This window comes from Nycticebus coucang, chromosome X (genome assembly GCF_027406575.1).
Source record: "Nycticebus coucang isolate mNycCou1 chromosome X, mNycCou1.pri, whole genome shotgun sequence".
Lineage (NCBI taxonomy): Eukaryota > Metazoa > Chordata > Mammalia > Primates > Lorisidae > Nycticebus > Nycticebus coucang.
The window spans coordinates 143,324,740-143,352,029 of NC_069804.1; the positions used below are offsets into that span (position 1 = coordinate 143,324,740).

The following is a 27,290-nucleotide window of genomic DNA, read 5'->3' on the forward strand; positions in this document are numbered from 1 at the left end:
TTGATCAAACTAAAAAGCTTCTGCACAGCTAAGAACACAGTAAGCAGAGCAAGCAGACAGCCCTCAGAATGGGAGAAAATATTTGCAGGGTATAACTCTGACAAAGGTTTAATAACCAGAATCCACAGAGAACTCAAACGCATCAGCAAGAAAAAAACAAGGGATCCCATCGCAGGCTGGGCAAGGGATTTGAAGAGAAACTTCTCTGAAGAAGACAGGCGCACGGCCTTCAGACATATGAAAAAATGCTCATCATCTTTAATCATCAGAGAAATGCAAATCAAAACTACTTTGAGATATCATCTAACTCCAATGAGACTAGCCTATATCACAAAATCTCAAGACCAGAGATGTTGGCGTGGATGCGGAGAAAAGGGAACACTTCTGCACTGCTGGTGGGAATGCAAATTAATACATTCCTTTTGGAGGGATATATGGAGAACACTCAGAGATCTAAAAATAGATCTGCCATTCAATCCTGTAATTCCTCTGCTGGGCATATACCCAGAAGACCAAAAATCACAACATAACAAAGATATTTGTACCAGAATGTTTATTGCAGCCCAATTCATAATTGCTAAGTCATGGAAAAAGCCGAAGTGCCCATCGATCCACGAATGGATTAATAAATTGTGGTATATGTATACCATGGAATACTATGCAGCCTTAAAGAAAGATGGAGACTTTACCTCTTTCATGTTTACATGGATGGAGCTGGAACATATTCTTCTTAGTAAAGTATCCCAAGAATGGAAGAAAAAATATCCAATGTACACAGCCCTACTATGAAACTAATTTGGGACTCTCACATGAAAGCTATAACCCAACTACAACTTAACAATAGGGGGAAGTGGGAAAGGGGGGGGTGGGTAGAGGGAGGGGAATCGGTGGGATCACACCTGTGGTGCATATTACAGGGGTATTTGCGAAACTTGGTAAATGTAGAATATAAATGTTTTGGCACAGTAACTGAGATAACGCCGGAAAGGCTATGTTAACCACTGGGATAAAAATGTGTCAAATGGTTTATGAAGTGAGTGTATGATGCCCCATAATCATATCATTGTATACACTTATGATTTAATAAAAAAATTAAAAAAAAGAAAAAAAAAGATTTGCTGTGTTGTATGCCTTCATATATTTATTCAACCTGAAAACAGAGCAGAAGATTCTTCGCTTCCAAAATATTAGGCACTGGGGATTAAACTTTATTTCCCTTGCTTCTCTTGTCCTTTGTTAGAGTCCTTGCAGTACTGTTTAGGGACTCCCTTTTAGTTTATCACAGTTGGTCTATGCTTTTTTTCCCCTTCTCACAGAATCTCAGGAATTGAAAGGAACTTTGGACGTAATTGGTCTCCTATTTGGCAGAGCAACCTTTTGCCCTTGTAATAATTAAAATATTCCTTCTCACGTTGGGCCCGAAGGTTTTCTATCCACTGGTTCTAGTTTTGCCCCCTATAGATACGTATATAGAACACATATGTTCCTACTTCCATATACACCTCTTCTACGTGTTCCTTCTAAATTTTTCTCCAAGCTAAATATCTCTACTTTATCATCTGTCATTCCAAACCCTTTCCTTTCTTAGCCACCCCTTTTCTGAATATGCTTCAGTTTACCAATGACCCTATTAAAATATGGTGCCAGAATTGTACACTTTTTAGTCTGAACAGTAGAACTATTAACTCCTGCCTGCTCCATATTCTCTATGGCCCAAGATAGCCTTTACACTTTGGTTAGCTGTGTCCTATTGTTGGGTGGCAGGTTAAACTGTGTCCTTTACAGCTTTCTTTGGAAATGTCCCAGCTGATTTGTTAAGCCTGCCCGGGGTTCAGGGGAAAACTGCTCTTAAGCTTCCCTGATAGTTTGCTTGCCTGTAGAGTACACTCATGTCTACTGGCTGGATGTGGATGCACTATCACGTACCTGGGTGTCAGACTGCTCTTTACTCACAAATAAAGTAACTCATGCTTATTAACTCATTCCACATACAATTGACAGCAGTATTTGGAAATAATTCATTTATCTGTTGTTTGTTTTGCAACTCAGTTTCATCTAGGGCTTCTGGTTGCAGCCTTACTTCTAGCATTGCCCCTGGTTCCAAGGAGGAGAACTGAAACATATGTAGATTGCCATTGTAGCCATCTAGAATTATGTTCCTTGGCCAGAGGTTCTGGTTGCAACAGTATGCTAATAGCCCCATTTTTAAGACAGTCACCTAAATGCTTAAGTTCTATTACCTGATTTTAGACTTTCATAGTGATCTTTGTTTAAAATCAGGGTACCATTTTATTCTGTTAATTCAGATTTCTTATCCTCATGTACAAATGTGTTTAAATGACACAAGTATCACGTTCTGTTATAGGCATCCAGGGATGAGTTTCCATGTGGCTTTACTTCACCTGCAAGTAGAGGGAGTCTGAGCACTGACAAAGACACTGGTAATTAAGCCTTTTAAAGATTGTAAATTGCCTGAGTGTTTAGAAATGTACCCTGCAGTTCTCTATATTTTTGAAATATTTCATAGTAAAAACTATACATAGCATGATTTCTACCGAAGTTTAATTAAAATCTGACTCCCTTGAAGCTACATTTATTTGCCTAGGTTGCCTTGTCGAAGTTTGTTTAAAACATAGTTTGGTGTACTAAGAAAATAAAGGATAATGAGAAAAACACTGGTTTCTAATTTTCTTATCTGTCACCAATTTGGGGCAAGGCATGTTCCCTTTCTACACTCGAGTTTCCTTATGTATAAAACTGTCTCTTGAATTATGTCACTTTATTTTATGACTTCCAAGGAACTGCCAAGAAACTGCTATGTAGTTTCACACACAATAAAGTGTTTTGGGAGATTAAGTCATTTAACCTTCACTTGGTTTCTTATAGTGTTTTAAAATAATACATAGACTTCACATTTTAGATGACCAAGATCCATTGTCTATAATATATACTTAAAGTAATCAAGTACTATTTTTAAAAATATTTTTTGGCAGTTCCCTCTTGCTAACAAGTACTTGGCTGTTTTGGTTTTTTTTTTTTTTTTTCAGCTTATGGGTCTTTTCAAAATGGACATGGTATTAAGAGAGAAGATTCAAGAGGCTCCCTCATCCCAGAAGGAGCAACAGGATTTCCAGATCAGAGCAACACTAGTGAAAATGTAAGAACCTAAATATATAGGATTACCCTAGTGATATGTAAGGCTGTTTTTATATACTCGTGAGGCCCCTTATGCTACTGTAGTCCATCCTAGAACTGTAAAATGCATCCTATCCTGTAATTCTTGGATATTTTAGCAGTTCCTTTCTATACTGGAAGCTGCTACTTGGATAAAAACTATTTATAGGGGATAAGGCATTCAAATTCAAAAGTTCTAACTTTGAATATCTCCTTTAACCCAGGCAGTGTTGTAGAGAAGGAAAGTTCAAGTTTAAAATATCTAGCGTGACTTGTCATTTAAAACAAAGCACATCCTGGAAGGATTAATTCAGTCTTGTAATTCTTTTGTAATATAATAATGGCATCAACTTCCCAAATTGATAATCTCAGAGTCCCATCATCACTTAATATCCTCCAACTCTTCCATCAAGTAGTTTCAAGCTGACCACTAAAGTTTGAGATGGGTCTGTCTTGAGACAAACCTAATTTTAGACCAGTTAAGTTTTATCATGCTGCTGTGCAAAATCATAGAATCATATAAAATTCGAGATAGAAAGGTTCATAAAATATTAAATTCCAACTCCCAATTTACAAATCAAAACTAGGATTACAACTTAGAACAGCGAGCTGTGGCGGGGGCACCCCCAGGTACTCTAATTTCAGTACTTTTTATCTTATACCAGTAGTGCTCTTAGCATGCATCAAAATCACCTGGAGGGCTGGGCCTTGGTGCGTGTCACACTTTATGGGAGCAAGACATGATTGCAAGAGGGACTTTACCTAACAATTGCAATCAGTGTCACCTGGCTTATTGTACCCTCAATGAATCCCCAACAATAAAAAAAATAAATAAATAAATGTCTGGGCTGGGCATGGTGGCTCACACCTATCTATAATCCTAACACTCTGGGAGGCCGAGGTGATTAGATTGCTAAAGCTCAGGAGTTCCAGACCAGCCTGAGCAAAAGTGAGACCCCATTTCTACTAAAAATAGAAAAAACTAGCTGGGCATTGTGGTGGGTGCCTACAGGCCCAGCTACTTGGGAGACTGAGGCAAGAGGATTGCTTGAGCCCAAGAGTTTGAGGGCTACAAAATGAGACTCTGTCTTTGTTTGTTTGTTCATTTATTTAATTTTTTGAGACAGAGTCTCAAGCTGTCGCCCTGGGTAGAGTGCCGTGGCATCATAGCTCACAGCAACCTCCAACTCAGGCTCAAGCGATCCTCTTGCCTCAGTTTTTCTATTTTTAGTAGAGGCAGGGTCTCACTTTTGTTCAGGCTGGTATTCAAACTCATGAAATAAAGCAATCCACCTACCTCAGCCTTCCAGAGTGCTAGAATCACAGGTGTGAATCACTGCGCCTGGCAAGAGTCTCTGTCTTGACTCGGCGCCCATAGCCACAGTGGTTATGGTGCCATCCACATACAACAAGGCTGGTGGGTTTGAACCTGGCCCAGGCCAGCTAAACAACGACAACTGTAACAACAACAAAAAGATAGCCAGGCGTTGTGGCGGGTGCCTGTAGTCCCAGCTACTTGGGAGGTTGAGGCAAGAGAATCGCTTAAGCCCAAGAGTTTGAAGAGTCTGAGGTTGCTGTGAGCTGTGATGCCACAGCATTCTACCAAGGGTGACATAGTGAGACTCTGTCTCAAAAAGAAAAAAAAAAAAAAAAAGGCAGCACTCATAGCTCAGTGGTTTCGGTGCCAGCCACATACACAAAGGCTGGAGGGTTCGAACCCGGCCTCGGCCAACTAAAACAACAATGACAACTGCAAGAAAAAATAGCTTGGTGTTATGGCGGGCACCTATAGTCCCAGCTACTTGGGAGGCTGAGGCAAGAGAATCATAAGCCCAAGAGTTTGAGGTTGCTGTGAGCTGTGGATGCCACGGCACTCTACCCAGGATGACAGCTTGAGACTCTGTCTCAAAAAAAAAAAAAAGACAGAGAGAGACTCTGTCTTTAAAATTTAAAAAAAAAAAAAAAAGATGACATCATCCCAGGAGTGAGGGAGTGAGATTCTGTAGGTCTGGATTAGGGCCTGCTAATTCGTATTCTAAGTTCACAAGTGATGCTGCTGGTTGGAAATCACCCCTTGAGAACCACTGGACTATACTATACTTTCTTAAGCCTTTGGGTAAATAGTAATTTATTCACAAAGGTTCCTATTTCACACCATTTAGAATTGTGACAACAGACACTGTCCATAGGTAAGGCAAATAAATGTCCAAAAGGTTAAATGACTTTTTGGTAGTCCCATAGCTAGTAAGCAATCAGAACCTAGGTGTGTTTGGCTCCAAATGAAAGTTACTTCTTTTTTTTCTGAAAGTTCTTTCTTAGAGAATCCTACCTTAGTCAATGTGTATCCCCAGTTTAGCTCAACTCAAAGTATTGGTTGTCAACAAAAGTGAATTCTTTAGGAGACTATTGATACTATATTCATATAAATCTCCTAATAAGTAAGATCTTATAACATTTAACTTCTGATATTTTAATAAAAGTTACTAAATAATAGGAACATGCTACTTTGTAGTGGCTCTAATTTTAATGTATTACTGGGACCTCCTTAGAGTAATTATCTTAATATCATCAGCCCATTTTTTATTTTGTTTTGTTTGTTTGTTTTTGAGACAGAGCCTCAAGCTGTTGCCCTGGGTAGAGCGCTGTGATGTGACAGCTCACAGCAACCTCAAACTCCTGGGCTCATGTGATCCTCTTGCCTCAGCCTCCCAAGTAGCTGGGACTACAGGCGCCTGCCACAATGCCTGGCTATTTTTTGGTTATAGTTATCATTGTTATTTGGCAGGCCCGGGCTGGATTCGAACCTGCCAACTCTGGTGTATGTGGCTGGGCACCCTAGCCACTTGCACTATAGGTGCCGAGCCATTAGCTCATTTTTTAGATAGATTTTTCTGACCTATAATTTGAAGTTCAGATTTTAATTAAGGAGATATCCAAATTAAAGAGTCTAAAATGTTTCTTATGCTTTCACATACCTTACATTTCCCTTTCATGTAAGAGCTATTTTTCTTGAAATAGCTATAATTACTGTAAGATTTTACTACTAAAGCACAGGGCTTATGGGAATGATACATAGACAGTATTCAAGACTATATCTTCATCAAGACCTCAAGGTAATTTCCAGTAGTATTACTAAGTACAGCAGCAAGAAAGGCTTAACCCATTACTGTCCAGGTAAAAACAAAATTTAGATTTATGTTTAGAATTTTCCCAAACAGAACTAATGATAAAAATAGTTATTGAGTTACAGGCTATGGAAAATTCTGGTCTAAATATTGTTTCACAATTATCCCATCTTTTTTTATTATAGACCCGACAGAGTTCTACCAGGAGTAGCATATCCCAGTATAACCGGTTGGATCAGTATGAAATCAGAAGCCTCTTGATGTGCTACCTGTATATAGTAAAAATGATTTCTGAAGGTGAGTTACCAAGCCTATTAAACATGAACTGTAACATGACATCCTCCCCCACAGGTTCATAGGTTTACACAACAGTCTTGACCATCTGACTTATATTAGAAACAGTTCTTTGAAGACTTTGACTTTCAAATGTTCCTTAAAATGAATCATAAAATAAGTTCATGTCAGTCCTACAGGAGTTTGGTTCTTTGAAATAATTTAAAAGCAATTTTACAAATCAATTTCTAAAATGAGGCAATAGTTTTATGCAGAGTATATAATTTATTAAATGACCAGTATCACTGAAAGGAAATATTAATAACCAGAATTCATAGTTAACACTTTCTTTTATTTGGCCCAGGATTTGAAAAACAAACAAAAAGACAGGAAGAGTTCTCTGAGGGTAGGGAATGCTGTGGTCATCTTTGTGGTGCCGCTGTCTGCTCTCATCTGGTGTCAGGTTCTTTGTCACACTTCTGTCTTCTCCTTGGTGTAGAACTTGCTCAGGTTACTGGTTCCTCTTCACTCTCTATGATGGAATACAGCTGAAGGATTTTCATAAACTGCACATCTCCTGGAAGTAAAATCAGGTTATCCCATTCCCAAATACCACATATGTTTAAACAATTCCCCCCCCTTTCTTCCTTTAAACAATATTCTTTTTTGTTAAAATAATATATGCAGGAATGAAGAACATAAAAGCACCTGGGTTCTGATCATCATAATCATTGTTATTTTTTACATATTTTCTATTTTTTACTTTTAGTAAATATTACCTGCTTTAAATCTTTTTTTTTACTAATACAGTATATAAAGACAAAATTAACTGACAGCTAACTAGCTAAAGAAACATAAAACAAATCAGTAGTTAGAAATGAACAATGAATTCTAAAATACATTAATAGAATTTTTAAATTATTAGAATATTTAAGTTCTAAGATATACGGTTTAAAATTACAGTCAACAAGAGGGACTCTAATAAATACAGACATTGTGATTTGGTTGTTTATACCCTTACATTAATCTGAAATTAAAAGAAATAATAAAATTACAGTCAAAATTACATCGAGGCTATATGATAGGTCTCTGTGTTTTGGGAAAGAAATAAAGGGAGAGAATTTTCAATACCAGTTGTTTCATTCCAAGAGATAAAAGAACAGCTAACAACTATAGCCACAACTCACTGTTTTTGTCTTCCCACAAAGTGAAAGTGGGGGAATGTGGAAATTGACTGCTAATATTTCTGGGGGTTCTTCTTAGGGCAATAAAAATGTTCTAGAACTGTGGTGATAGACTCACAACTCTGTGACTATACTAAAAATTATTGTATTTGAACTTATTAAGTGGGTAATTTTGTGGTGCATGAATTCCCTCAATAAATTTGTTTTTTAAGGTAACTAGCACTGTGGGGCTAAGCGCCTGTAGCTCAGTGGTTATCGCACTAGCTACCTACACCAGGGCTGCTGGGTTAGAGCCTGGCCCAGGGCCTGCTAAACAACAACAACTACAATAAAAAAAAAAAAATAGCCAGGCATTGTGGCGGGCGCCTGTAGTCCCAGCTACTTGGGAGGCTGAGGCAGGAGAATTGCTCAAACCTAAGAGTTTGAGGTTGCTATGAGCTGTGATGCTATGGCACTCTACCAGGGGTGACATAGTAAGACTCTTGTCTCAAAAAAAAAAAAAAATCTAGCACTCTGGAGACTGAGGTGGGAGGATCATTTGATCTCAGAAGTTCAAGACCAGCCTTAGCAAGAGCAGAACCCCATCTCTAATAATAATTCAAAAATTGGCTGGGTATTATGGTGAGTTCCTATTGTCCCAGCACTCTAGCCTGGGCAACAGAGTGAGACTGCCTCAAAAATATTTTTTTTTCTTGTTGTTGTTGTTGTTGTTTTTAAAGAGCGCCAAGAGATACATGGAAAATTTTTTTTTTAATTTTTTAAAATTTTTAAAATTTTTATTAATTTATTTTATATTTTGTGATGATGATTATTTTGAAAAAAACTTTTTTTAGAAAGAGCCTCAAGATATACATTAGGCAAAAAAAATCAAACCGGAAAAAAAAAAAAATAACTGGGACCTCACTCCTAGCTCAGTGGGTAGGGCGCCGGCCATATACACCAACACTGGCCAGCTAAAACAACAATGGCAACATCAAAAAAAAAAAAAATAGCTGGGTGTTGTGGCAGGTGCCTGTAGTCACAGCTACTTGGGAGGCTGAGGCAAGAGAATCGCTTAAGCCCAAGAATTTGAGGTTGTTATGCGCTGTGGTACTGTGGCACTCTACCCAGGGAGACAGCTTGAGACTGTCTCAAAAAAAAAAAAAAGAACTGGGGAAAAAAAAGTGAGTAGCATCACAGCCCAAAGAAAGTAAAATGGGGAAGAACAGAAGAGATGCACTACTGAGTAGTTTTCTCCTCCTCCACTCTAGTATACATCCGTATACATTCGCATACACACACACACACACACCCCACATACTGTGCAAGCCAGTGACAAGTCTCTGGTTGCTTGTGAAAAAAAATGTCATGGGTAAAACCATGGCTGTTTTATTTCTTGTGAACTTGATAGTTCTCTTCCTGTAAATATTGATATTGCTTGCTCAGTGGCTGTCAAATATTTGGTATTTGTTAATTAGGTTTTTCTTTCTTCTATGCTTGCTTTTTCAATTTAACAAGCATGTTTTCAATAACTGGTACAGTCTGTGTCACATCTTTTCTTTATCTTTTGTATGTGTAAAGTCACATTTTGAGAAGTATCTGTTTCTGGATCCTTCTCAATGGACACATTCTAGGTACTTTGTCTTGTCCAGTAAATAGTCTATGAATAGTTTAGTTACTTTGTATGCATTTAAATGTTGAATTTTTCAAGTCTATACCCTTCAGTTCCTCTCTTTGGCTTTCTTTTTTATTGGGTCATAAACAGTAGCAACTTTTAATGTCAACAAAAAGATACACTGGTATATGGATTCTGAAAAATCAATTTCCTTCTCTATTTACAGATGTTTTTATTAACTGTTGATGACTTACTATTTCAGAGTCTTAATTATTTGCCTTAAATTTATCAGGCCTTATTGCTTTGTTATATCTTGAGAAAGGGGATAGGGTCAGGAGTTACCAGTTACACAGTCTGAATTGACAAGAAGATTGTCCTTTTGAAAAAGAAAAGCTTTTTATTCTTAAATTGAGGGGAAGCTACTTCTTCTTTTTTTGTGACTGTGGCCTGGCTTGTGTCTTTAGTGACTCTATATAGACATTCTCAGTATCATCTTCAGTTTCACTTGTACCTGTAGATTCATTAGTACTCCTCGAAGTAGATTGTTCACTGGAAGTCATCTGGGTAATGGTATCTCTCACTGAAAACGCAATGCTATAACCAGAAGCATCAGTCAATGATCTTTTTATCCCACTACACCTTGAACTATAGCCCAAAGAAAATACTTCCGAAGGGGCTGTATCCTCCTCTCTCTCTGTTCCCACAATATAACGAAGCATATTTTCCTTTGAACCTTCTGGTATGACCTGACTATTTGGGTTTTCTCCTGGAGAAATACTGGAAAGGCTCCAAGATAAGTCAATCTGAGTTTCACACTTTTGTGTGGAGGGTATGCTTCTGGGGGTCCTTTGTGTGAAGGGATTTTGTGTGTAGGACTTTGTTTCACACTTCCTTTTGGGCCGGCCATACCTGTCTTCAGGAGGGGTTTCGACTCTTTGAAATCCATGATCTTTTGTAGAATGAGGTGTAGATGTTAAAGGAAGACCTGACAATGACTTCTGACTCTCACCACCTTCTCTGATATGTCTACTGTTATTAGACGGTGTTTTCTCAAAAGAGGTCTGTGGCACTTCCGAACCTGCAAATGACTTCTGACTCTCACTGCTTCCTCTGACACGTCTACTGTTATTAGACAGTGTTTTCTTAAAAGAGGTCTCTGGCACTTCCGAACCTGCAAATGACTTCTGACTCTCACTGCTTCCTCTGACACGTCTACTGTTATTAGACGGTGTTTTCTCAAAAGAGGTCTCTGGCACTTCCGAACCTGCAAATGACTTCTGACTCTCACTGCTTCCTCTGACACGTCTACTGTTATTAGACGGTATTTTCTCAAAAGAGGTCTCTGGCACTTCCGAACCTGCAAATGACTTCTGACTCTCACTGCTTCCTCTGACACGTCTACTGTTGTTAGACGGTATTTCCTCAAAAGAGGTCTCTGGCACATCTGAACCTGAAAATGACTTCTGACTCTCACCGCTTCCTCTGACACGTCTACTGTTACTAGACGGTATTTTCTCAAAAGAGGTCTCTGGCACTTCTGAACCTGCAAATGACTTCTGACTCTCACCGCTTCCTCTGACACGTCTACTGTTGTTAGACGGTATTTCCTCAAAAGAGGTCTCTGGCACTTCTGAACCTGAAAATGACTTCTGACTCTCACCGCTTCCTCTGACACGTCTACTGTTACTAGACGGTATTTTCTCAAAAGAGGTCTCTGGCACATCTGAACCTGAAAATGACTTCTGACTCTCACTGCTTCCTCTGACACGTCTACTGTTGTTAGACGGTATTTTCTCAAAAGAGGTCTCTGGCACTTCTGAACCTGCAAAGGACTTCTGACTCTCACTGCTTCCTCTGACACGTCTACTGTTACTAGACGGTATTTTCTCAAAAGAGGTCTCTGGCACTTCTGAACCTGCAAATGACTTCTGACTCTCACTGCTTCCTCTGACACGTCTACTGTTGTTAGACGGTATTTTCTCAAAAGAGGTCTCTGGCACTTCTGAACCTGCAAAGGACTTCTGACTCTCACTGCTTCCTCTGACACGTCTACTGTTACTAGACGGTATTTTCTCAAAAGAGGTCTCTGGCACTTCTGAACCTGAAAATGACTTCTGACTCTCACCACTTCCTCTGATACGTCTTTTATTAGACGGTATTTTCTCAAAAGAGGTCTCTGGCACTTCTGAACCTGAAAATGACTTCTGACTCTCACCACTTCCTCTGACACGTCTTTTATTAGACGGTTTTTTCTCAAAAGAGGTCTCTGGCACTTCTGAACCTGCAAATGACTTCTGACTCTCACTGCTTCCTCTGACACGTCTACTGTTATTAGACGGTGTTTTCTCAAAAGAGGTCTCTGGCACTTCTAAACCTGCAAATGACTTCTGAATCTCACTGCCTCCTTTGGTACATTTACTGTCAGTAGATGGTTTTTTCTCAAAAGAAGTCTCTGGCACATCAAAGGCTTCTTGAAAAAAAAGTGCAATTGGAAACTCTGGCCTTACTTGCAGTTGCTTTTCACCTCCAGATTGCTTCTGTTCAGCGTATGGTTGCTGTATCCATTGTCTATACATATTACGCCTCTGAATTTCTTGTGAAGTCTCCTGGACTGATGAAAATGGCACTGGTTGAGAAGAAGGAACGAAGTCATCATCACTATCAGATGGGACATTAAACACTTGTGGATTTGATTTTATTTTTGCAGAAAGCATTTTATTTTCTTCCCTTAATTTATTCCTTTCTTCAGTGAGCTCAGCAATAAACTTAGCATTTTGTTGTTGGATATCATAAAATTCTCGCTGTAGTGCATTCCTGTATGTTTCATTTATTGAACAGCGATTACATCTTTTTGCATTTAACTGCTCTTGCAATTCATTAATAGTGCCAGTGAGGATTCTCTGCTGTTCAGTCAACTCTTTAATTTTGGCTATCATGCCCGTTCTCCTACCATCTGCCAATCGCTCCTTTCTCATGCTCGTTAATTTTGCCTGTAAACGGCGCAACTCTTTATCATGGAGCTCTTTTAGTGTTAGCCATGTCTTTTTAAAATCATCAGACGTCAAATCACACACACTAAGCTGCAAATTACTTTTTTCTGGAGATTTCTCACCACCTCCCTTATCTCCTGGACCCATCTTCCCTGCATGCATCTTATCTCACCGGCCAGTAAACCGTCGGGGCAGTCCCGTGACTATAGCGCCGCCAAGGAAATGGCGGATTTGAGGCCAACCTCCCGCGCGCACGCGAACCCTTCACCCACTTTACAGACCTTTTCTGAAGCTGCCTGCACGGGTATGGATGGGGCGGGGAGGTGGGAAGAGATGCTCAGGGATGGACTGAAGGTCTCAGGTTTAGTGATGGAAAGGAAGTACCGGCATTTGGGTTGGAAGAGCCCTCGAACCTCAGAGGTAGGCTGCCACCTTCTTGGCAGTTGGACGGCAAGCTGGCCCTTGACCCGAGAGCGGAAACCTGGTGTCTTCTGGGATTGCCGGGGCTTCTCTGAATGGTCCCTGAAGGCAGAGGGGAGGAAAGACCGGAAGTCACCGCTATCTTAATTTTAAAAACATCAAATTTGACTTTTTTAAGTTTTATTTGTAATGATTAGTATTTTCTAAGTATTGAAACCTATCAATGTTCATGATCTTATAAAACAATTGGAATTAGCCAAGTCAAACCCCTCACACTTCCCTGGTATTTATTTTCCGTTCTCCCCTCCATAAAGCCAACATTGTCCGGACTAACTTCCGTCTTTCTGGAAGGCCCTACGTTGTCTGGAAATAAAATCATTTGCCTACTTTTGTGATACGTGTAAGAGTTTTACGGCCGGGTGCGGTGGCTCACTCCTATAATCCCAGCAAGGCCAAGGCTGGTGGATTGCCTGAGCTCACAGGTTTGAGACCAGCCTGAGCCAGAGCAAGACCCCGTCTCTAAAAATAGCCACGTTGTGATTGGTGGCTAACGGGAGGCTAAGGCAAAACAATCACTTGCGGCTGGCACCTGTAGCTCAGTGGTTAGGGCACTGGCCACATACACCCGGGCTATGGGTTCAAACCCAGCCCAGGCCTGCTAAACAGCAATGACAACTACAACAAAAAAAATCGCCGGGCATTGTGGTGGGTGCCTGTAGTCCCAGCTACTTGGGAGGCTGAGGCAAGAGAATTGCTTTAAGCCCAAGAGTTTGAGGTTGCTGTGAACTGGGACGCCATGGCACTCTACTGAGGGCGACACAGTGAGACGCTGTCTTTATAAAAAGAAAAAATTGTTTATGGGTGGCGCCTGTGGCTCAAAGGAGTAGAGCGCCGGCCGCATATGCCGGAGGTGTCGGGTTCAAAACCCAGACCCAGCCAGAAAACTGCAAAATAGATAAATAAATAAGAGTTTTACATGTAAGGAAAGTCTACTGACACCATTAGCTCTATCAGGATAAGATAAAGAAGGAATGGAAAGTTCAGTTATGGGAAATGTGTAATTTTTTTTTTCTTTTTTAAAAAAGAAATCTTAGCGGATGTGTAGAGGAAGTAAAGAAAGAAATGAATTAGAAAGAAGTATATGAATATGTATAGATTTAAGGGATTTTTTGGTGTCTACAATAGTCCCATAGATAGGTAGGACATCAGCATTTATAATCCAAAGATTAAGAAGGAAATAAAGAAAAATGATCTAACTCTTCTCTGAAATTTAAAGTTCTTAAACCATTTGGTTCACAGAGCCTTTTGAGTAGCAGGCAAAGGCACTCGACCTGCTCCTCAAAAAATCCACATAAATATACCGTCTTGCATAAAGTTTTAGGGAGTTTATTATTTTAAAAGTTCTAATTAAAAATACAACTTCTCTTCCTCTTTCTATCTTCAAGGATGATATGAAGATTGAGATAAGCCATACACAAGAACATTTACGAAGTAAATAAAAATCTCGTTGAAGCTGGAATAACTACAGACTAAATAAATAAATTCAAAGGAATACTGTGTGCATATTGGGCTGTGGGTCGGCAGAGGAGGATATATATGAAACAAGATGGGTGATAAATTGGCAATTGTGGAGCTAGGTTATTGGTACTAGGGGATTCACTGTGCTATTTGCTCTAATTATTACAAGATGTAATATTTGTTTTTTCCATTTGCAGATACTCTTTTAACTTACTGGAATAAAGTATCTCCTCAGGAGCTCATAAACATTCTTGTACTTCTAGAGTAAGTTATATTAACTTATTTTCATAAACTTTCCCCTTATTTAGGAGCAGCTTAGCTGTTAACCTTTCTGTTTTCAGCAGCTTGTTTGCTAGTAATGTGGAAAATGTTAAAATATTTTGATTAGAGACTTGCATATATATTCTTTACCTGTGGATAGAAGAAAAACAAGGAGATGGAATATTTGTGATAGTATAGAAAGCTCTAGCTATTAATTAACTATCTTTACAGACTTGCAGGAGTCTTGCTATGATGTGGAAAACCAGAAATGGTATCAGTTGTCCTACATCATTCATGGCAACAGATACAGGCTTCATGGAGCAGCTTAAATGATTGGAATCTACAATTTGTACACTCATATAGAGCTAAATAAGTGTACCCCCTTCAGAAATGTGAAATATGTATGTGTGTGTATTCATTCCAAGACACTTGGGGAAAAACCTAGTCTGGAGTTGAAAAGTTGTCCTATATTCTATTCTGAGTTATTTTTGCACTATTGTTGAGAGCTAAAAGGAAAACCAGACATAGAATGAAATGTAAGGAATTTTTAGGGCAGCGCCTGTGGCTCAGTGAGTAGGGCATTGGCCCCATAAACCGAGGGTGGTGGGTTCAAATCCGGCCCTGGCCAAACTGCAACAAAAAAATAGCTGGGCATTGTGGCGGGCGCCTGTAGTCCCAACTACTCGGGAGGCCGAGGCAAGAGAATGACATAAACCCAAGAGCTGCAGGTTGCTGTGAGCTGTGATGCCATGGCACTCTACCGAGGGCGGAAAATGTGAGACTCTTTGTCTGTAAAAAAAAAAAAAAGAAAGAAAGAAATGTTTACATAATAGTACAAGTAGATGATTTGTATTACCTGTTTACCAAAATGCAGGGAAGATAATGGGTAAGAATTTGACTTGATGGCGGTGCCTGTGGCTCAGTGAGTAGGGCGCCGGCCCCATATGCCGAGGGTGGCGGGTTCGGACCCAGCCCCGGCCAAACTGCAACAGAAAAATAGCCGGGCATTGTGGCGGGCGCCTGTAGTCCCAGCTGCTCGGGAGGCTGAGGCAAGAGAATCGCGTAAGCCCAAGAGTTGGAGGTTGCTGTGAGCTGTGTGACGCCACGGCACTCTACCCGAGGGCGGTACTTGAGACTCTGTCTCTACAAAAAAAAAAAAAAAAAAAGAATTTGACTTGAAGTCTTTCAAAATTTTGTAGAAAATGTTAGCAGAATAAACAATTAAGATTTTTTAAACTACCGTAATTATACTGAAGTATTTACCAATGAAAATATCTGATGTTGGGGATTTGCTTCCAAAAAGACAGGAGATAGGAAAGACAGAAGGAGATGAGGGCACCTGTTCAGTCAGGGCAGAAGTTAAATAGTAATGACCATGAGTTAGTTAATTGTTGAAACTAGTGGGTGATAAGTACATGAGAGTCTGAAAATTTCTATAATAGAAAGTATTTTAATGCCATTATTAGAGATATAGCCATTGCCCCAGTCTTTAGTGCTTAAGAACCTTTTTTAGATGTTAATGACTGTGCTAGAGACCTTTGCTATAACATGTTACAGAGCACACAGGATGATTTGCATTGACAGAGTTTTTTTAATCTGTCATTAGAATTGTATATGAAGACATGAGGGTTTGGGTGCTGATATAATTGTTGCAAATAAATGTAGAAAGATAAAAAAGTTTGGGCAAGCCCATGAATTATCTCTGCATTTTTTTCTGTATACCAAAACACTTATTGTAATATTTAAATAAGCTATTCTTTGTAACTCATGATTTTGCAAGCATTACTTGTTAAATTGTAGAGGATGATATTTGACTAACATGCTGTTGTTTTTCTTTCTAGAGTATGTTTGTTTCACTTTAGATATATGGGGAAAAGAAACATAGCAAGGTAATTTCTCTAGCACTGCAATTTCCATTTTTTCCTTCCCTTCCGACAGAGGGCAATCTTAGTCATGCCATGTAAAACCTGGATTATTAATTTTGAGATAACATAAAGATACTTATGATTTAAGGCCGGGCACGGTGGCTCACGCCTGTAATCCTAGCACTCTGGGAGGCCAAGGCAGGTGGATTGCCTGAGCTCACAGGTTCGAGACCAGTCTAAGCCAGAGCAAGACCTCATCTCTAAAAATAGCCAGGCGTTGTGGTGGGCACCTGTAATCCCAGCTACTTGGGAGGCTGAGGCAAGAGATCACTTGAGCCAAAGAGTTTGAGGTTGCTGTGAGCTGTGACAGCACGACACTCTACCGAGGGTGACAAAGTAAAACTCTGTCTCAAAAAACAAAACAAAAAACAAAAAAAAACAAAAAACTTATGATTTATTTAACATGTCCCAACTCAAAGTTTAAACTAATATAAACTGGTAACATTTTTAGTTTTCCAAGGGATAATGGTTAGAGTGATATGCTGAGCTTGTACCTTGTAAGATTTCCCTAAACTTAGGACATATGCTTACCTTTCCCAAAGGTAGTCATTTTCACCCCTTTTCTCATGGCACATTGATGTGCTGTGAGAGGCTCTTAGGTGTTCCGTGAAAATTTTTGAAGATCATTAATTAAATGATTTTTTGAAGGATGTTCAAAGCATATATAAGTATATTCTTTTTTTTACTCTTTGTTTTTTTTGATTAACATAATTTAAGTGTGCCATGGAAGTTTAACTACAGGTTTAAGTGTGCCGTGAGACAGAAAAGGTTGAAAAAATACTGCCTTAAGGAGTTGAAAAGGGACTAGAATAGATCCTGGGAAAGGCAGGAAATCATAAAGTGATACCAGAAGAGTCTGTATTGTTTTCTACAGTCTATCAATACTCACCTCAATTACTAAGGTGAATAGAAATCCCTAACAGTGATTGAGACATACATTATATATTATCTATTTCCACTTTGGCCATTTCAGTCCTAGTAGAATAAATATTTAAGGACATATTTAAGGGATCCCAAGGCAAAGAAGATTACTTGCTTCAATAAGATATAGTATAGGTTTTTTTTTTTTAAGTTAAATTTCATGGCACTTCCAAAAATTAAGGAGGCTTTTTGGATGGTGTTTGTTGCTGAGGCTCTGGAACATCTTAATAATGGGTAGTTCAGGTGATGAGGGTTCCAATTTCCACCATCTCTCCTCATGACTTGGAGCTGGTGTGGTCATTGTTACCAATGAGCCTCAGCCTCTAGGATTGTCAACTATCCCACTATATTTATTTGAAGATAGACAGACTTCTTCTTTACTTCATATATGACTCAGCTGTAGTCTTTAAAAATGAAATCTTAATATTAAGGAAAACCAAAAAAAAGTTCATAAATATTAGCAATAGGCCAGGCCCTGTGGCTCACACCTGTAATCCTAGCACTCTGGGAGGCCAAGGCGGGTGGATTGCCTGAGCTCACAGATTTGAGACCAGCTTGAGCCAGAGCTAGACCTCATCTCTAAAAATAGTCAAACGTTGTGGCAGACACCTGTAGTCCCAGCTACCTGGGAGGCAAGAGAATCGCTTGTGCCCAAGAGTTTGAGGTTGCTGTGAGCTATGATACCACGACACTCTACCGAGGGTGACAAAGTGAGACTCTTTCTCAGAAAAAAAAAAAAAAAATCTTAGCAATAGGCATTTTTATAGAGTAAAAATTCCTGATCCAAATTTATCTCAAGTTAAGAACAGATCACATTGTCACTTGACTCACTCTTGAATATCTAAGGCCGGGATTTTCTCCCTCATTTTGACCCTCAGTGTCCTTGTCACTGTCTTCCTTTACTCTTGCCCTTCGCAAAAAAACTGAATCTTATTGGGGTCTTGCCCACTTAACTCTGATGTTTTTGAGTAGAGGTAGAGAAGCGGGAAGCTCTTCCTAAATTTCTTAATTACATTCTTACAATATAAACTATCATAAAGATTTATTAAAACTTAATAAAATTTCCTAGTGACAGATTAATAAAGGTAATAGTTCACAGAATATTGAGTATAGGACCGTGTTTATGTGGAAACCTAATTATTTTTTAGTTAAAAAGAATCTAACATTGAAACATAGTATTAGTGCACTCTAGTTCCTAACTTTAAATTTTGTTTTAGGGTGCATGATGCCTGGCTATCAAAACACCTTGGAATAGACCGGAAATCACAAACCATGCCAGCTCTTCGAAACAGATCAGGAGTAATGCAGGCCCGGCTTCAGCATCTTAGTAGCCTGGAAAGTTCATTTACACTAAATCACAGTAAGTGAAAATGTGTGTGGAGTGCCATTTGAGTCATACGGGTACTGGTATTAACCTTAAAAAAATCCTGGTTTAAATCACTTGAGGTGTTGAATACCATAAATTTCCTAACTTGATCATCATATTCTATGCATGAGCAGAATATCCCATATACCTATAAATAGGCAGCCCCCAAATCCTGATTTAAATCGCTAATGTGATTGGAAATGATTTCCTATACATTAATAGTTATATTTCTGCTGTGTATTTATATACAATCAGTTTCATCATATATGACTACAAAATGATAAAATATGTATGGATTTTGTAACAATTTTAGCTAATGGTTTTTTTCTTTGTATTAAAGAAATTAATTTTTTTCCTGTGGAATTGCTATTCTCATCATATTTTTATATTGAATATCCTTCATTGCTATTGTTAAACTTTAATGCAAATATTGACATCATCATACATGTATAATAGTATATGTAGTATTTGTTCAGAGTCAGTATCGGTCACTTAATGATTAGGGAATCTCCCATGCTATGTTGACGATAAAAATGAATGAATTCTAAATAACCATTTTGACAAAGGTTTATTTTAGGCAGGTTGACAAGGCAAATACGACAAGGAGAGAAGTATTGCACAGGTAGGGAAGCTAGAGGGTTATGTAAATATAAGCTATCCTATAAAACGCAAATATTAATAAAAAAAGTGAGAAAATTTGGTTTCTACACAGTCCTCTGAAGGTTGCAGAAAAGGAAGCTAGTAAAATTGGCTTTGTAGTATGTCTCAAAAATAAAAAATAATGTCTTGTGCAGATAGACCCTGAGCATTAGGCTCATGACCTTTAAATAGACAAGTTTTAAACTTCTTGTAAAAGTGTGAGCCTACTTCTTTCAGTTGGCCCAGATTCCTTGTTTTCTTTCTGATTTTAAAACAAGTTGCATATCATTGACATAATTGAAAACATCTGACCATAGGGCACCACTGTCAGTATGTAGCTGAATTTCCTTGAGTCTCTAACTTTTACCCACATAATTAGTGGCATGACCCGGAATGCCTCCCACATTATTTCCTAGTCACATCACCATAGTTCATCACTAAAATCTTATCTCTAAAGAGGTAGGCACCTAATTAGGTGCTGCAGAGCTGTTGATACTGAGCCAAAGTGAAAAATAATGAAATCGATGGACCTGGACTATATTTGATTAAGGAATAAATATAGTGAAACTCATTCGATCTGTTGACATTGCAGGCTTTCTTGCTTCTCTCTCTCTGAGTCATTTAACACTATTAAGGTGCATCTCTGTTTTGGACAAACTTTAATTTACTTTTTTAATCCTAGGTTCTGCAACAACTGAAGCAGACATTTTCCACCAGGCACTTCTTGAAGGAAATACTGCTACTGAAGTTTCCCTAACAGTATTAGATACCATATCATTTTTCACTCAGTGCTTCAAGGTAAATTAAAGACTTAAAATTCAGTTGGTGTCATTGCAAAGAAAACATTATACAAAAATTAACTAGTCAGATAGTATAGTGTAAAAGACTGGCATGAACGATTATGGAACGTTGATGGCAGACCATGTTTGGCTACTGTGTGACTTTGGGAAGTCACTTTTGTCACTCATAAAGTGAGAGGATTGCACTAACTTGCTTTTACGCTCCCTTCTACCTCTCAAATTCTGTTGTTTTATTTTCATGTTTAAAAACGGTTTTATTGTAGCTCAGTGAGTAGGGCGCCGGCCCCATATACCGAAGGTGGCGGGTTCAAACCCAGCCCCGGCTGAACTGCAACCAAAAAATAGCCGAGCGTTGTGGCGGGCGCCTGTAGTCCCAGCTGCTCGGGAGGCTGAGGCAGGAGAATCACGGAAGCCCAAGAGCTGGAGGTTGCTGTGAGTCCTGTGACGTCATGGCACTCTACCGAGGGTGGTAAAGTGAGACTCTGTCTCTACCAAAAAAAATAAATAAATACATAAAAATAAAAACAGTTTTATTTCATACTTTTAATATAATAGCTAATGATTATTAGCTCAAAGTATGATTGGATCAGTTTGCCCAAATCCGCATTGTGATGAGATGTCCTGTCAGGATAGATGATGTCCAGGCAACATGGCACTTAGTGTTTTTGCTCAGATGTTTGCCTTTCAGTGCAAATCAACATTGCTCTGATTTTAAAAGAAGGTAAAAACAGTCAAATTGCAGAGTTGTTGCAGGAGTAAAATAGGATAGTGCACGTGCAAGTGTTTTGAAAAGTAAAAACTATGTGACTATAGTATAAGGTAGCATTAGTGGGAAAAATCAAGGGTGAAAAATCTTGCTTGCTATTGATTGAGTTACACAAATAGTTTTTTTCCCCCTTCTCTAAGTAATTCAGTTAATTGCGTTAGTCCTCCAGATTGCTATGGAAATCTGGCCTGTGCTTTTCAAAAAGGCAAATTGAATTTGACACTAATAAGAAATGGGCACAAAATCCCTTTATGAAGTATTAGGTTTAGTCTGATTAAAATGCAACAGAAGTCCATTTTTCGTTGTGCCAATAAATAAGAAGGGCATTTGTCTCATTACTTGCATTGGACTCCCTCCTCTTATTCTGATACTTCATTTATATTTCCGTTGATAGATGTCAGGCACTATCTTAAATGCTGTGCAAATATTAAGTTACCTTTTCATTGTGAGACTGAGTGTGGGAAAGGGGAGGGATCTTTTTAAGGGAATGGAAGTGTTCGAAAACTGGATTGTGATGGTCACTTAACTCTGTCACCAGGTTTACTAAAAGTAATTGTACACTTGAAACAAGGGCATTTTATGGTATGTACATTATATGTCAATGACTTAAAAATACAAATAAGAACCCATTTTTAATTCTCATAATTGTCTTATGCTGTAGATACTATTATTATTCCTTTTTTAAAATGAGGAAACTGAGGTTCATGGGAGGTTAATGTCATTTAACTAGGCAGTGGCAGAATTACGTTTCAGGTGTAGGCCACTTGTCAGGAGACTCTGTGATTGTAACCACTATTCCATGCTTAGAAATAGACTAAGGAATGTACCAGAAAAAAATCAAAGACTATTCAGGGATTCTGGCTTTTAATGTTACTATTAGCTCTGTCACAACTTTGCCTTATTATTTTGTTGGGTTTTGCTGGTTTTGGCCAAATTGTAGCTTAGTTTCTGGAGGGATAGGAGGGTGGGGCTCGAGAAGTTAACTGATGCTATTTTTTTTTGTGTGTGTGTGGTTTTTTTTTTTTTTTGGCCGGGGCTGGGTTTGAACCCGCCACCTCTGGCATATGGGACTGGCGCCCTACTCCTTGAGCCACAGGCGCCGCCCAACTGATGCTATTTTTAAATAAGGTTCACAAATTAATAGATGTTTTTCTATAATTTGTTATTTTTTTATGTCTCTTTGCAAGTAGTATTTAAATAATTTCCATAGTCTGTTCAGTTGTAAAACCTGTTATTATCTCTAAGGGCTTAATTTATCACTAGTGGCTAAACATCTTGTACTAAACATTTTTTAAAAAGTAAATTAGTTATCTATCTAAGCTTTTAAAATTGGTGTTTGTAAGGCCAGATGTGGTGTCTCATGCCTGTAATCCTAGTACTCAGGGAGGCCAAGGCGGTTAGATCACTTGAGCAAAGGAGTTCGAAACCAGCCTGAGCAAGAGCAAGACCCTGTCTCTAAAAATTGTGGCAAGTACCTGTAGTCTAACCTACTCAGGAGAGTGAGGCAAGAGAATTGCTTGAGCCTAAGAGTTTGAGGTTGCTGTGAGCTGTGATACCACGGCACTCTCCTGAGGTTGACAAAGTTAAACTCTGTCTCAAAAAAAAAAAAAGTAATTAATTAAAAAAATAAATTAGTGTTTTTCTTGATTCTTATATTACAATATTTAGTCTCCATCAGAGAAATATTATACAAAGGCTGGTTGCCTTGTATTCATTTTTAATTTACTATTTCCTTAAATGAGAAGTTATGCGATATAGGTTAATAGAAAAATTTCTTTTCCATATACTAGTTCTGTATTATCCTGTGTTGCTCTGGAGAAATAATTTTTTCTGCCTCTTTAAAATGCTGAAATTTGGTATTCGACATGTACTTTGTATAATATTTTGACATTTCCAATGTATTTTTGCTTATGTTTTGCAGAGTCAACTTTTAAATAATGACGGCCACAACCCATTAATGAAGAAAGTATTTGATATTCATCTTGCTTTTCTTAAAAATGGACAATCTGAAGCATCACTGAAACATGTATTTGCCTCACTGAGAGCTTTTATCAGTAAGGTAAGGACAGAAACTTTGGAGGTGTTGGTAGGCTCCTTTTGTGGTAAAAGGAAAGAGAGGAGAGAGGGTCATTGTGGAACCTAATGATGCTGGTAAGTACTGCCTTTGTAAATACTACAGAGGAATCCAGGACAACAAAATGTATACAGAGGACCTGAGAATCCCCTCAAATCAAAGCCTATTTTTTCTTTCACCCTATTATCCTTTGCCTTTTTCAGTAGGCTCCTTTGAAGAGTATCATTTTCAAATTACCAACTTTGCCAGTTTTTTCCCCATATAATTTTGCTTCTTTTTAAGACACGATCATAGTGGAAGTATATATATATATATATATATATATATATATATATAAAACTCAGTGTGCCCATATACACATTTAGGTACCTTGAAAGCAAGGACCAACTTTTGTAACCTCAGGGTATTGTGTCATATCTTGCAAATGATTGGCACTTGGTAAATGTTCAAATGAATGAATCCTTCCTTTCAATGCCAGTTGGATCTGAGGGCGCTGAATATGCAGGCCTCTTACTTGAACAATAACCTCAGACTGGGCTTTTAGGAAAAAGTATGACTGAAACAGCAAAGTCTCATTTAGTCTATTTTGGATAGCTTTTAAACTTACGAAAAAGGATAGTAAACTAAGATAGACTTAAGAATTTCAAAGAGGACAGTCCAGGTAGTATATATAACTCCAACAAGGCAAAGATACTCAATTAATTTATTTGTAGTAGGATAGCTAAACATGGAAAATTTTGGTTTGGGTCATCATTATTCACATTTCAGCTAATTGCATGTAATTGATATAGAAATTAGGTGAATTTGAAGTTTGATTTTTTTTATTGTCATTCTTTAATACAATTTGTGAATAAAGAAATCTATGGAAAACAGAGTTCAACACAAGCATGTTACAAGAAACAAAGGGAAAGAGATTTAGGAATAATTCATTTAACAAACAGTTTCTCGGTAGATTCTGTCTAGATATGGTGTCTGATGGCTGATTGTCCAGTAAAAGGGAACACAACGCATGAAGATACATATACATGCACATAAATGGATCCCTTCAAGATAAAAGTTCCTGCCGAGAATTAAGGGTAGGCAGGAGAAATGCTCTAATTTGGCAAAAGTTTTCTGCAGCAGGAGAGCTAGAATTTAGTATGGATTCAGCAAGAGATGAGACTGAAGATGTAAAAGGGGAACAGATCACGTGTACTCATCCCAAGAGATGGACTTCATCTTTTAGTCATCAGGTAACCAAGGAAGGGTCTCAAGCAGGGAAGTGACACAGTTACATTTATATTAACAGAGAATTGGTATGATCAGGGAAAAATAAAACTCTAAAAAAGTGATATGGAAGAGGGGTTAGTGTCAGTACAAAAACTAGTTGTAATAGGCTAGATAAGAAATGAGGGCCTGAAGTGAGGCAGTGACAGTGGATATGGAGAGTTGGAGGCAGCTGGAACCTGTTAAAGAGAGAGAATTTAGAGGATTTGGTTGTTTCACTGATAGTAGGGTAGGGTGTGAAATGATGGGCTGATGTGAAACGTAGGAGAAAGATTACATTTGGGATAAAAGGTAATGAATTCTATTTTGTAGAATTGAAGGTGCCTATGAGACATTTGCTCTGGTGAGGGATTTGGACTAGATAGCTAGACTCAGAGTCACCCTCCATTCATCCATACCGTATTTATTGATCACCTTCTTTGTTTTGAGTGCTGTGTACTAGCTCCTGGGGTTACAATGGTAGAGATAAAAAAAAAAAAAAACTACTCTCTACCCTCACAAAGCTTTCCATCTTGGCAGGGGGAGACTAAATAAGTAGGTAAAAAATTAGTAATTATGGTAAGTTCTAGGATGAAAACAAACAGGGTGTTGAGATGGGCTATAATGATTTGTGGGAGCTATCTTACTTTAGATAGGTTTGTCAGTTACTTAAAATGAGACTTGAAATATGAAAAAGTGTCAGTCATGTGAAGACCTCAAGGCAGAACATTGTAGGCAGAAGGGCATACACATGCAAAGGCCCCAAGTAGGGAAAGAATTTAGAATATTCTGGGAACTAAAAGGCCAGTATAGCTGAAGCATAGTGAACTATGGAGAGCATCAGTATATAAGAGTTAGTTGAAGCCATGGGAGGAATGGTTTGATTTCCCCTACAGTACATAGAGGAAAGACAAAAACATGTCAAGAGAAGAAGATTGAAGAAAAACAACATAGAAAGGTTTGGAAGAAGAGTCTGTAAAGGAGATGAGAGGGAGCAGTCACAGGGGTAGAAAGGAAAAGCAAGAAGAAAGAAGAATATCATGGAAGCCAGAGGAGGAAAGAGTTCTAACATTGTTGTAAGGTTGTCTAATAAGATAAAAGGGAATGAGGGTCTATGAGAATTAGTAATTACAAAGTCATTGATAATTTGAACTGTTGCCCACTTAGAGAAGTGAATGATATGGCTAATCTTTTAAATTTTTTGTAGAGATGGGGTCTTGCTAGGTTGTGTAGGCTGGTCTTGAACTGTTGGCCTCAAGTGATTCTCCTGCCTTGGCCTCCTGAAGTGCTGGAATTACAGGCGTCAGTTCAGCCCTTACGTATTCATTTTCATACTAGAGTATCTTGTTCAGCAAGAGTTATTCTGATGAAACTATTAATGAGATTTCCCAGTTAGCAATCAGAAAACATTCGTTAAGCATTCATTATCTGCACAGCATTGCACTTTGTATTAAGGCAAAGTAAAGAAGGTAGATTTGTAGAACATAGGTTTAAATTCAGGGTTCCCAAGAATTAACTTTCAAAGGATGGCCCTCTAGCTTCATACTGTGTGAAAAAAAACATCTGTTGGATCCCCTGAAGCAGTTAACTACTTACATGCCTGGGCCCGTGAGCATAGGAGATTGTAATAAGCCTATGTCATATGTGTTGTTTATCCTCCACAAAACAGACTGAGTACATTTTGAAAGTAACAGGCCATTTGGTTGTTTTGAGAATTAGTAGTCACTTTTATACTTGTTTTTCTATTCCAAAATGTATCTTAATTAACACTGTGAGTAAAAGTAGCACGTGTGTGGGTATGTGTGTGTACACTTCACCTGTATTTTGTTAAAAGATGAGCTTCACTTGATGACTAGATTTCAACCATAAATTCTCCAGCACTTGCAAGTTCATAATACAAGGAACTCTTCAAATAGAAACCAAAATAGTAAGCCATGCAGATTGGCCTTCCCTTTCTTTTCTTTTCTTTGTTTTATTTTGAGACAGGGTCTCCCTCTTTTGCGCAGGCTGGAGTACAGTGGCATCATTATAGCTCACTGCTGCCTCGAACTCTTAGGCTCAAGAGATATTCCTGCCTTAGCATCCCAGGTAGCTGGGACTACAGTGGCCACCACCACACCCAATAATTTTGTTGTTGTTATTGAGACAGGGTCCTGCTTGGCTGCACAGGCTGGTCTCAAACTCATAGCCTCCAGCGATTCTCCTACCTCGGACTTCCAAAGTGCTAGAATTGATTCCAGGCATGAGCTATTACACGCAGCCTGCCTTCCCACTTTTAATTCTTCTTTTTTTTTGTTTGTAGAGACAGAGTCTCACTGTACCGCCCTCGGTAGAGTGCCGTGGCGTCACATGACTCACAGCAACCTCCAGCTCTTGGGCTTACATGATTCTCTTGCCTCAGCTTCCCACTTTTAAAGTCCTGTTTGAGACCTGTCATTCATCATTTCAGCCATTCATTCATTCAGTACATACTGAGAATCTACTTACTGTATTTTTCAGACTATCTTAGCTTTCCTCAGATCTGGAGCATTTTTGTTCAGTCTCTTTCCATCTTTGTAGTAACTTGTATACTGACTTAAATTGTTCTGTCATTGACACCTGCTGGTCTTCACGCTTGAGAACAGAGCCCACTTTATGTTGATTTTGTATCTTCAAATCACCCAGCATAAGTTTCAGGTGAGGATATAGTAGGCGCTTGATGTTTGATTGATTTTATGATTGTGTTTTCAGATACTTATTTCTTTTTTCTCTGTTTTTCAGTTTCCTTCAGCCTTTTTCAAAGGAAGAGTAAATATGTGTGCTGCATTTTGCTATGAAGTTTTAAAGTGCTGCACCTCCAAAATTAGCTCGACCAGGAATGAAGCTTCTGCACTTTTGTATCTTTTAATGAGAAACAACTTTGAGTATACCAAACGGAAAACCTTCTTGAGGACACATCTGCAGGTCAGTGAAAATCAAAGCACCTCTTCATCTTCTCTTCAATCTTTAACCTCTAGAATCTAGATTAAGATCTAG

General features: G+C 38.5%; 1 protein-coding gene across 3 annotated transcripts in view; it reads left to right on the forward strand.

The window, feature by feature from the left end:
• DOCK11 (dedicator of cytokinesis 11) overlaps nucleotides 1-27,290 on the forward strand; it is a 237,142-nt gene that overhangs the window by 160,959 nt on the left and 48,893 nt on the right. For all 3 annotated transcript variants that reach the window (XM_053579537.1, XM_053579535.1, XM_053579536.1), the window contains 9 exons: nucleotides 2,366-2,441; nucleotides 3,048-3,157; nucleotides 6,485-6,596; nucleotides 14,476-14,542; nucleotides 16,381-16,428; nucleotides 18,603-18,745; nucleotides 20,073-20,188; nucleotides 22,878-23,015; nucleotides 27,036-27,218. In XM_053579537.1, coding sequence (XP_053435512.1) covers nucleotides 2,366-2,441; nucleotides 3,048-3,157; nucleotides 6,485-6,596; nucleotides 14,476-14,542; nucleotides 16,381-16,428; nucleotides 18,603-18,745; nucleotides 20,073-20,188; nucleotides 22,878-23,015; nucleotides 27,036-27,218 — 993 coding nt within the window. The remainder of the gene's footprint in view (nucleotides 1-2,365; nucleotides 2,442-3,047; nucleotides 3,158-6,484; nucleotides 6,597-14,475; nucleotides 14,543-16,380; nucleotides 16,429-18,602; nucleotides 18,746-20,072; nucleotides 20,189-22,877; nucleotides 23,016-27,035; nucleotides 27,219-27,290) is intronic.